Source organism: Sapajus apella, unplaced genomic scaffold (assembly GCF_009761245.1).
Source record: "Sapajus apella isolate SASKATOON/1434 unplaced genomic scaffold, GSC_monkey_1.0 scaffold104, whole genome shotgun sequence".
NCBI classification, from domain to species: domain Eukaryota; kingdom Metazoa; phylum Chordata; class Mammalia; order Primates; family Cebidae; genus Sapajus; species Sapajus apella.
Window position 1 is genome coordinate 2,212,348 of NW_022437044.1, and position 12,501 is coordinate 2,224,848.

General features: G+C 35.0%; 1 protein-coding gene across 1 annotated transcript in view; it reads left to right on the forward strand.

Annotated features, from left to right (window-relative positions):
* KLHL4 (kelch like family member 4) overlaps positions 1–12,501 on the forward strand; it is a 157,912-nt gene that overhangs the window by 96,250 nt on the left and 49,161 nt on the right. The window contains exons 2-4 of the mRNA XM_032258716.1: positions 2,663–2,830; positions 3,217–3,353; positions 10,817–11,013. Coding sequence (XP_032114607.1) covers positions 2,663–2,830; positions 3,217–3,353; positions 10,817–11,013 — 502 coding nt within the window. The remainder of the gene's footprint in view (positions 1–2,662; positions 2,831–3,216; positions 3,354–10,816; positions 11,014–12,501) is intronic.

Sequence of the window (12,501 nt, forward strand, 5' to 3'; positions counted from 1 at the left end):
ACAATCTCGTATTTACCACATAATAAAGAAAAGTGACGAACATTCTCTAATGAAGTGATTTCCATTATACCATGTGATCTGGCATCATAGTGTCTAAAATGGAGGCAAGAGAACTGTAATTTATGAGCTCTGGGAACTTACTATGATCAGATAAGTTATCAATAGACTAGTTTGTTGGTAATGGTGGTGGTGGTTTTCTTGCTTGTTTTTTTACATTCTGCTTTGATAATGCCCAAGACATATATAAATATTTAATATATTTACTATAAAAACATCCTAAATTAGCAGGTAATTGAAGATACTTTTTTGTCCTTAGCCAAATTAAGATGAAGAAAATTCTGAGTAAAATTTTCTCCTAGCCAAAACTTCTCAAACATATACATATATTCAGAATAAGTACCACACTAATGTATGGTGCAGTTATATGAGGATAGCTAAGATAATTCAACATTGAATGTTTGACTAAATTAATGTGAACTGAATCATTATGAAAAGAGAAAAGATTAGAGTAATTTGAGTTAAGTGCAACCTAAATGCTTTTCAGTCTGTAGTGCAAGGAATTGTTCCTTTCCAGAACAAGTATACAAGATTGCATCTGAAGGGAGGTAGCGGGCAATATTTGAGCTATTCATACCATGATCCCTTCTTATCAGTACAATATTATGACTGAAGATTTAAAGAGAGACAATGTATTTGAATTAGACAGATAAAGTAATATCACCTTGGACCAATTGTCTTAAAATAAGCACAGACTGAACTGGAATTAAGGAGATCTAAAACTAGTCCTAACGGGGGGTGGGGGGTGGTTAGAAAATGATGCCTGGATGCAAGAAATGTTACAAGCAAAATATTTAAGTGCATTCATGCAACCATTCAATTTTTCATCTCCTACTAATTGTAAGCCTATATATATTTGTGTTGACATTTGAATTCCACCATTGTGTAATGTTGAAAATACATGTCGACTGCTTTTATTATTGTAAATGCAATAGCCATCATATTTGCCAAAATATTAAGAAATAAAAGGTGGAAATATGTACAGTTTCTAAATGGGATTGATATTGTAAAGAATGCTATGAAACTCTTAGGCTTGAAATTCTTGGAGGAATGTTTCTGATGTGTAAGTAGTACCCCAGGGAGAAGCTTCAGGACATAATCAAATTTTTTTTAAAGTATTTCGATTCACGTCTAAGCATTTCCTGCCTATTGACATAATTATAATACCCATATAAATCAAAGAATGTAGGTAGTGTTTTGACATTTATGTTTGTGATCATATTAACTATCACTAGACCTGTTTGTGAATTGTACATAGTTCTGGTTTCATTTCAAATATAAATATTAACCAGCAAACTTCACTTTAATGTAAGGTTAGGTAGTTATTATAGTTAAATACTGTAATAATATAAAACTTGTAGGGTTGTATTGTATTAAATTATCTTGAGGTAGAGATTGTATTCCTAGTACATAGCACAATGCCTGGCATGCAGTAGGTGCCCAACAAATGTGTTACCAAGTCCCAATATAAAGGTGTTGCCAGGCACAGTGGCTCACACCTGTAATCCCAGTACTTTGGGAGGCCGCAGTGGATGGACATCTTGAGGTCATGAGTTTGAGACCAGCCTGGACAACATGGTAAAACCCCATATCTACCAAAAAATAAAATAAAATAAAAAATAGCCAAGCGTGAGGGGTGGCGCACACCTGTAGTTTCAGCTACTCGGAAGGCTGAGGCAGGAGAATCACTTGAACCCAGGAGATGGAGGTTGCAGTGAGCCAAAATCATGCCACTGCACTCCAGCCTGGGTGACTGATAGAGACTCTGTCTCAAAAGAAAAACAACTGGCTGGGTATGGTGGTCATGCCTATAATCCTAGCACTTTGAGAGGCTGACATGGATGGATCACCTGAGGTCAGAAGTTCAAGACCAGCCTGGTCAACATGGTGAAGCCCCATCTCTACTAAAAATACAAAAATTAGTCCGGTGTGGTGGTGCATGCCTGTAATCCTAGCTACCTGGGAGATTAAGGCAGGAGAATCGCTGGAACCCAGGAGGCGAAGGCTGCAGTGAACAGAGATCTTGCTATTCCACTTCAGTCTGGGTGACAGAGTGAGACTCCATCTCAAGAAAAAAAATCTAGAAATAGTACTTTCAATATAGAAATAGTTCATACTAGAAGAGTGCAAAGGACTCTTCACAGAAGAGGAGGGACAGAATCATCACTACGGCTTAGTTTGTCTGGAAGGGCAGGAGTATCTAGGATAGGCAAATCTACAGAGGCAGCAGTATTTTAGTGATTGCCAGGAGCTGGGGAGGAAGAATTGAAAGTAACTGCTAATGGGCTTGGGGATTTTTATCAGGGTGATAAAAATATTTCAAAATTAGATAATGATGATGATGGCACAATTTTGTAAATATACTAAAAGCCACCAAACTGTACATTTTAAAAGGGTGAACTTTATGGTTTGTGAATTACATCTCAATAAAAACTTGGAAAAAAAAAGATTAGAAAACAAATTTTAATTTTACCTTAATCCAATATATTTCCTTTAGAAATTGATATGCCTAAATTTCCAATAGATGCTTGTACTCTCATAGAAAAAGTAAAATTTTTACAAAATTATATGATAAACCATATTCTCATCCTTACTCCCTTTTCAGATTAGATACACAACACTCTGAAGAAATGAATGCCACAAGATCTGAGGAGCAGTTCCATGTTATAAACCATGCAGAGCAGACTCTTCGTAAAATGGAGAACTACTTGAAAGAGAAACAACTGTGTGACGTGCTACTAATCGCAGGACACCTCCGAATCCCAGCCCATAGGCAAGTATTTTTAGGTATACAGAACGGTTTTCAAGTAGGGCAATTAGAAATAAGAGATAGTAAGTACATTGATCATAAATTGGAATATTTGTTAAAATATTATTTTCCTATATTGAAAAAGTGTAAGCCCATATGTTCCATTTCTCTGCCTTTTATTTAGAAGAGCCAAACTTAGAAAAGATTGGTGATGGAAAGTACAGCACAAACACACCCTGTAAATAAGATCAGCTTATTTGACCTTCCTAACTTCACTACACTTAACTGAACTGTAAAGATTTTATGCAGAAAACAGACTCACTAATGTTGCAAACTTGCTGAATCCATGTCAAGCTTTTCAGTGAAATTATTGACTCACTTAAATTCCTACAAATCTTTCCTATTTCCAGGTTGGTTCTCAGTGCAGTGTCTGATTATTTTGCTGCAATGTTTACTAATGATGTGCTTGAAGCCAAACAAGAAGAGGTTAGGATGGAAGGAGTAGATCCAAATGCACTTAATTCCTTGGTTCAGTATGCTTACACAGGTAAGTGCTTAATACACATTAACTCATAATGACCCTACATTACATAACACACATTTTAGTAGTAGTAGTAATAATAACTATTACTATTAGTAGTAGTAGTAATAATAACTATTACTATTAGTAGTAGTAGTAATAGTTATTATTACTACTACTACCATTCTTCAGTTTCCTCAGTAGTAGCTATACTACTACTACTCCTTTACAGGTGAGGAAACGAAAGAACAGACCAGCTAAATAAATTTCCTAAAGTAGTAAAAAGGCATAGTCAGAATATAAACTCAATAATATAAAACAACAAGAGGTATACAATATGTAGAAGATGCCTTAACTATGGGAACAGACAACTATTTAACACAAACATACAAGAACAACTCTGGAATGATGTGGGCACATTCTTGTTTGTAAAAAGAAGAGTGGGAGTGGAATCTTCCAATGCTACAGTAGAGATTTGGTCTTTTTATTCATTCAGAATAATTTTCATATCTATTCAAACTGTAAACAAAGGTCACAATGAGTTTGAGGACTAAAAAGTATTTTGACTTTTATTCCTCAATGATTATTTCATTTTCAAGTTACCTTAGTATTAAAATACTTTTATTTGATTATGTATAATTAGGTTCTTATTAAGACTAAAAGCTTACCTCCTGACTTTCTCCAACAGAGTCATTTTCAAACATTTTTGCTTGCACTCTCTGTAAATTAATCTTGAGAAAAGATGTGCTCTCCTTACATTTTCCTATTAATGTCTAAAATATGTTGTAATTTTAAATATTTGTAAAGTATATAATCCCCAAAATAATATCTTTTTAAAAAGCACCATTACTTTCGCATTTTAAATGTATCCAACAAATCTAAATCCTATAACAACTTGATACCAGCAACCATTCATTTAAAAATATATCCATATGACAGTCCCTCAAAAGTTAAATAAAATAGTTACCTTATAACTTAGCAATTCCGTTGGTAGGTATATATCCAAGAATTAAAACGATGTCCCCATGGCAATGTGCACATGAATGTTCATATCAGCATTATTCATAACTAAAGAGTAGAAACATTCTAAATGTTTACAAACTGAGGAATGGGTAAATCAAATATGGTATATGAACACAATGAAATATTAATAGGCAATAAAAAATGAATGATTAGTAATAGATACTACAATATGTATGAACATTGAAAATATCATGCCAGATAAAAGAATCCTATCACAAAAGATTGCTTATTTTCTTATGCCATTTACATTAAATGTACAAAATAAAGTTTGTAGGGGCAGAAGGTATATTATTGGTTGTAAGAATATGGAGGGAATTGGGAATGAATGTTAACAGATATGGGGTTCCATTTGGGAGTGATGAAAATGTGCTGCAATTAGATAGTTATAAAGTTTGCAAACTTTTCTGAATATACTAAAAAACACTGGATTCTAGAGGTTGAAAGTATGAATCTGATATTATTTAGATCCTTTTTTAAAATTATACTTTAAGTTCTGGGGTACATGTGCAGAATGTGCAGGATTGTTACATAGGCATACACGTGCCATGGTGGTTTGCTGCACCCATCAACCCATCATGAACATTAGGTATTTCTCCTAATGCTATCCCTCCCCAGTCCCCACTCCCTAACACACGCTGGTGTGTGACGTTCCCCTCTCTGTGTCCATGTAGTCTCATTATTCACTCCCACTTATGAGTGAGAACAAGCGATGTTTGGTTTTCTGTTCTTGTGCTAGTTTGCTGAGAATGATGGTTTCCAGCTTTATCCATGTCCCTGCAAAGGACATGAACTCATCCCTTTTTATAGTTGCATAGTATTCCATTGTGTATATATGCCACATTTTCTTTATGTGTCTATCGTTGATGGGCATTTGGGCTGGTTCCAAGTCTTTCCTATTGTGAACAGTGCCACAATAAACATATGTGTTCATCTGTATTTATAGTAGAATGATTTATAATCTTTTGGGTATATACCCAGTAATGGGATTTCTGGGTCAAATGGTATTTCTGGTTCTGGACCCTTGAGGAATCACCACATTGTCTTCCACAATGGTTGAACTAATTTACACTCCCAGCAACAGTGTAAAAGCATTCCTGTTTCTCCAAATCCTCTCCAGCATCTGTTATCTCCTGATTTTTTAATGTGCTATTGGATTCAGTTTTCCAGTATTTTTGTGCAGATTTTTGAATCAATATTCTTCAGAGTTATTGGCTTGAAACTTTTTTGTTGTTGCATCTCTGACATGTTTTGGTATTGGGATGATGCTGGCCTCATAAAATGAGTTAGGGAGGTGCCCCTCTTTTTCTATTGTTTGGAATAGTTTCAGAAGGAATCATACCAGCTCATCTTTGTACCACTGGTAGAATTCGGCTATGCATCCATCAGGTCCTGGACATTTTTTGGTTGATAGGCTATTAATTACTGCCTCATTTTCAGAACTTGTTATTCTATTCAGGGATTCAACTTCTTCCTTGTTTAGACTTGGGAGGGTGTATGTGTCCAAGAGTTTATCCATTTCTTCTAGATTTTCTAGCTATATGTGTAGAGGTGTTTATAGTATTTTCTGATGGTAGTTTGTATTTCTGTGGGATCAGAGGTGATATCCCCTCTATCATTTTTTATTACATCTATTTGATTCTTCTCTCTTTTCCTTTTTATTAGTCTAGCTAGCTGTCTATCTATTTTTTTGATCTTTTCAAAAAGCCAGCTCCTGGATTCATTGATTTTTTTTGAAGGGTTATTTGTTTCTCTATGTCCTTCAGTTCTGCTCTGATCTTTGTTATTTCTTGTCTTCTAGCTTTTGAATTTGTTTGCTTACTCCTCTAGTTCTTTTAATTTTGATGTAAGGGATTCAATTTTATATCTTTCCTGCTTCCTCTTGTGGGCATTTAATGCTATAAATTTCCCTCTGAACACTACTTTGTGTCCCAGATATTCTGGTATGTTGTTTCTTTGTTCTCATTGATTTCAAAGAACTTATTTTTTTTTTCTTCTTTCATTTTGTTATTTACCCAGTAGATATTCAGGAGCAGGTCTTGTTCAGTTTCATGTAGCTGTGCATTTTTGAGTGTGTTTCTTAATCCTGAGTTCCAATGTGATTGCATTGTGGTCCGAGACACTGCTATGATTTTCATTCTTTTACATTTGCTGAGGAGTGTTTTACTTCCAATTATGTGGTCAGTTTTAGAATAAGTGCAATGTGGTGCTGAGAAGAATGTATATTCTGTTGATTTGGGGTGGAGAGTTCTGTAGATGACTATTAGGTCCACTTGGTCCAGAGCTGAGTTCAAGTCCTAAATATCCTTGTTAATTTTCTGTTTCATTGATCTGTCTAATATTGACAGTGGGGTGTTAAAGTCTCCCACTATTATTGTGTGGGAGTCTAAGTCTCTTTGTAAGTCTCTAAAAACTTGCTTTCTGAATCTGGGTGCTCCTGTTTGTTGTGCATATATATTTAACCTAGTCAACTCTTCTTGTTGCATTGACCGCTTTACCATAATGTAATGCCCTTCTTTGTGACTTTTGATCTTTATTGGTTTAATGTGTGTTTTATCAAAGGCTAGGATTGCAACTCCTGCTTTTTTGTTTGTTTGTCTGTTTTGCTTTCCATTTGCCTGGTGAATATTCCTCCATCCCTTTATTTTGTGCCTAAGTGTGTCTTTGCACATGAGATGGGCCTCCTGAATACAGCACACTGATGGGTCTTGATTCTTTATCCAATTTGCCAGTCTGTGTCTTTTAATTGGGACATTTAGCCCATTTACATTTAAGGTTAATATTGTTATGTGTTAATTTGACCCTGTCATTATGATGCTAGCTGGTTATTTTGTTCTTTAGTTGATGCAGTTTCTTCATAGTGTTGATGGGTTTTACAATTTGGTATGTTTTTGCAGTGGCTGGTACCGGTTGTTCCTTTCCGTGTTTAGTGCTTCCTTCAGTAGCTCTTGTAAGGCAGGCCTGGTGGTGACAAAAATCCCTCAGCATTTGCTTGTCTGTAAAGGATTTTATTTCTTCTTCACTTATGAAGCTTAGTTTGGCTGGATATGAAATTCTGGTTTGAAAATTCTTTTCTTTAAGAATGTTGAATATTGGCCCCCACTCTCTTCTGGCTCGTAGGGTTACTGCAGAGAGATCCATTGTTAGTTTGATGGGCTTTTCTTTGTGAGTAACCTGAGCATTCTCTCTGGCTGTCCTTACCATTTTTTTCCTTCATTTCACCCTTGGGTGAATCTGACAATTAAGTGTCTTTGGGTTGCTCTTCTTGAGGAGTGTCTTTGTGGTGTTCTCTGTATTTCCTGAATTTGAATGTTGGTCTGTCTTGCTAGGTTGGGGAAGTTCTCCTGAATAATATCCTGAGGAGTGCTTTGTCCAACTGCATTCAATTCTCCTCATCACTTTCAGGTACACCAATCAGACGTAGCTTTGGTGTTTTAACATAGTCCCATATTTCTTGGAGGCCTTGTTTGTTCCTTTTCATTCTTTTATCTCTAATCTTGTCTTCATGCTTTTATTAAGTTGATCTTCAGACTCTGATATCCTTTCTTTTGCTTGATCGATTTGGCTATTGATAGTGGTGTATGCTTCACAAAGTTCTCTTGGGGTGTTTTTCAGCTCCATCCAGTCATTTATATTCTTCTCTAAACTGGTTATTCTAATTAGCAATTCCTCTCATCTTTTTTCAAGATTCTTAGCTTACTTGCATTGGGTTAGGACCTGTTCTTTAGCTTGGAGAAGTTTGTTATTACCCACCTTCTGTCTACTTCTGTCAATTTGTCAAACTAATTCTCAGCAAAGCCGCTATAGCCAGACTGCCTCTATATTCCTCCTTTCTTGGCAGGGCACCTCTGAATAAAATGGCAGTAGCCCCAGTCAGCAGCTTACAAATAAAACTGCCATATCCCTGGACACAGCACCTTGGGGAAGGGGTGGCTGTGGCACATCTTTAGCAGACTTAAACTTGCCTGCCTGCCAGCTCTGTGCAGCGGATCTCACAGAGTTTGAGCTCTGCTAAGGGTCAGACTGCCTCCTCAAGTGGGTCTCTGACACCTCCCAGAAGGGGCAGACAGACACCTCACACAGGAGAGCTCCGACTGGCACGTGGTGAGTGCCCCTCTGGGATGAAGCTTCCATAGGAAGGAACAGGCAGCAATTTTTGATGTTCTGCAGCCTCCACTGGTGATACTCAGGCAAACAGGGTCTGGAGTGGACCTCCAGCAAACTCCAGCAGACCTGCAGCAGAGTGGCATGTCTGTCAGAAGGAAAACTAACAGAAAGGAAAGCATCAACATCAACAAAAAGAATGACCACACAAAACCTCCATCCAAAGGTCTCCAACAGCAATGACCAAAGGTAGATAAATCCACAAAGATGGGGAGAAACCAGCACAAAAAGGCTGATAATTATAAAAACCAGAACACCTTTTCTCCTCCAAAGGATCATATTTCCTTGCCAGCAAGGGATTTAGATCCTAATAAAAATATGTATGAATAAGTTTTTATTTCAAAGTTTTTTCCTATGCCACAGTCCCATAATGTAGCATAGTATACTTTTGGATAGATGAGGAATGTGATTTTTTTTTTAATAAGGTGAGAAAAAGAAAATCATGGAAAGGACACTGGGGAATTAGAACCTGTGTGGTAGCAACTGTTTGGGGAGCATACCATTTTTTAGGAGGGATATGTGTAGAATTTGAGGTACTGAAATTTCTTTATATGAAATTGATCTGTGACTCAGATAGGTTTTATATACCTCCAGTGGTATGCAAAAATGTTTGAAGACCACTGTTCTAACAAAACTACTTTGAAGTATCACAATTTTTCATTTCTCCCTTCAACTTTCACCTTTCTCCTGACAAGTCTTTGAACAAAAACCTTCCCTAAATTTCCATTATACTCTAAAATTTCAACAAATTTTGTTAAATCAGGAATGAAATAGAAAGTTCTTTAGACCTCACAGAGACTTCTATTTTCTTTTTTGACATTTATGAACTTTATTTCTTCCAACTGATGCATTTTAATCCTTAGAAAACATCTTTTCCTTTCCAATGAGCATTCGTAGGACAAGATAATTCAGCTAGCTGGCTTGACTATCCTTTCACTCTTTAATGAAGTGAAACCTGCAACCAACTCCAAACAGACTTTTTGAAGCATGCTTGTAACTGAATACTGTGTACTGTAACATACATTGTTTTCCTACTGTATCCAAGACATTTATAACTGAAAAATTCATCTGAATGAATATTCTTCCGAATAATCAGACAAAATTTAAATGTCTATAGAGGATGAATGTTTATACCTGAATCTGAGAATAGTTCATACTTCTCTGGGTCTCATATGATATGGGCAGGGCTCTCCCTTCAAAATCAAAACAAGCAAAAACACAAGAAAGTGTGCTGACGGGCTGAACCCCTTTACAATATATTTTACAGGTTGAACTACTGCTAGAGGACCTCTCAATATGTATTACTCTTTTCCTTATGGTTATGCAATTATATGGGCCCCATATTAAGTTATTTTAGAAGGAAAATCTTTAAAGGAACAGTTTGTAATTGATATCAGCCATTTGAAACATTCTTTATAACTTGGCTAAAACAATAAAAAGTAGGACTATCTCAGAAAAATAACATATACTTTTTGTAATAACTAATCAATAACAGTTGTTCTAAAAATACAGACATATAAATATAAAAGGACTAACTTAAATTGCTTCTGATTCTGTTTTTTAAAATTCGTAACAGATATTTTCAGAGCCTTTTTTTAAATAACAAAGCAAATAAACAATTCTTCATTTGTGGACCCTTGGCAACATTTCTTCCTCTTGAGACAGTGCCAGGGGTCAATTCCAGACATAATATTTTTGGCAAGTACATCTTTATCAGCTAATGTAGATACAAAAAAAAAATAGACATAAAAACCCAGTGTTCTTACAAAATAAATAGACAATTAAACTTAATGCTTTTCTTATTTACCAAGATGTTTACCTCCTTACAAATGACAGTTACTGCATGGCCAATTGTATGATTCTTATACAACATGACATAATGTGCTTTGAGTCATAATGAAACAGTTTTTTCAAGTTTATATAGGTATGATTTAAAAATTAAAATTGCATGTGTTTAAGGTGTACAACATAATATTCTCATGTACTTATATAATGTGAAATGATTGATATAAGATTTAAATGCAGGCCTAAGATGATAAAGAAATAACAAGTTGCTGTTCTTTGCAATAATGTTATTCACTGTTTATTTGCTACAGTCATTTTTGATAACCTAATCTAGTTTATTTCAGCCACTTTATTAGTGTTTACACAGAGACTCTCGTGCATATATCAGCCTCAAAATGTGCTCCAGATCTGCTGAAAAAGCACAGCCCTAACAGAGAAGAAAATTAAAAAAATTCAACTAGCTGGCATATTTGTTACTTTATGGAACATATATTCATTCTTTACTTTTTCAATCTATCTAGGTGTCCTGCAATTGAAAGAAGATACCATTGAAAGTTTGCTGGCTGCAGCTTGTCTTCTGCAGCTGACTCAGGTCATTGATGTTTGCTCCAATTTTCTCATAAAGCAGCTCCATCCTTCAAACTGCTTAGGGATTCGATCATTTGGAGACGCCCAAGGCTGTACAGAGCTTCTGAATGTGGCACATAAGTACACTATGGTAAAATCAATTGCTTCAAATTAACTTACAGTAATAATATGTTAATGTAATAAAATTAATAAGCAATATCAATTTATATAACTTGTAGATGACTTTCACGTTTTATATATTCTATAATTATTATCTATTTGTCTGGTTGAGCTACACTCAAGCAAGCTTTTCCTTTTTGGAATTATGAATGTTTAATTAAATCCCCAAACTTGACGAAACAAAAACACTGCCAAAAAATAAATTGTATAACTGTATATTTCAAGTAGAATCTATAGTATTAAGAAAATATTAATTCCCTGATGTTTTTGCACAAATAGAACTTACTTTATAAAACTAATAAATTATGATTTATGAAGAAAGTGAAGTGTCATTAACTAAGGAAAAATGCTAATACTAATGGGTAAATAATTGAAAGAGTTTAAAAGCTACCAAAATAAGTATGTCAGATAATTTTATTGAATGAACTTTTTTATGTCTTAGTAACAAATTTTATTTTGGTTAAAAATAACTTACAGTTCAATTCTTTAATTCAACTAACTTAAAATCACTTTCAATTTCATTAACAAACGCAAATGTTCACATGTGGGAATTATTAAAAAGTTGCATATAATAAGATAGTCTTTATTCAGTCAGGTGACGATCAAATGAAATAGATGATAGGGAGGCAAAAAAAACTGGACAGAGGATATTAAATAAAGTTTCATGATAGATGCTAATACTTCCCTGATGCAGAGAAAAAATAATTTTTTTTAATCTCTGAAGAAGGAAGGACACAAGAGATGGATCTTTTTGTGAAACCCAATCAAAATATAAATATTTCAAACAAAGGAAATTGCTTAAGTTATTTAATATTAAAAAACAAAAAGCAATTGCATAAAAGAGCAATAGAAAGTCACACATTGAAATGATGAATAAAAGTAGCATGTTTTAGATTAGAGATGCATATAGTAAGTATTTTTCTGGAGTTTTATACATAAGGTAATTTTTAAATTTCTAAAATTTGAATTCTTTAAAAACTTCTTATCAAATCTTTCTCCCTCCTATTTCCCACCCTAGGTCCATTGCTCAAAATTTGAAGTTCAAAACATATTTTTAAAACAATACCGTTATGTGGAGAATCATATTAAAATGGACTGACATTTTAAAATGTATCATTTAGTTACACAATTTATGTTCCTGTGTCCTAAATACAGATGCCATATAATCTAAAGGAACAGTAGTTATGAAGGTCAAAGGTTTATTCTATCACAAAAAATAAACATGAAAACTTCCTATTAAATTACTTAAATTAAGCCGGGCGCGGTGGCTCACGCCTGTAATCCCAGCACTTTGGGAGGCCGAGGCGGGTGGATCACGAGGTCAAGATAGAGACCATCCTGGTCAACAAGGTAAAACCCCGCCTCTACTAAAAATACAAAAAATTAGCTGGGCATGGTGGCACGTGCCTGTAATCCCAGCTACTCAGCAGGCTGAGGCAGGAGAATTGCCTGAACCCAG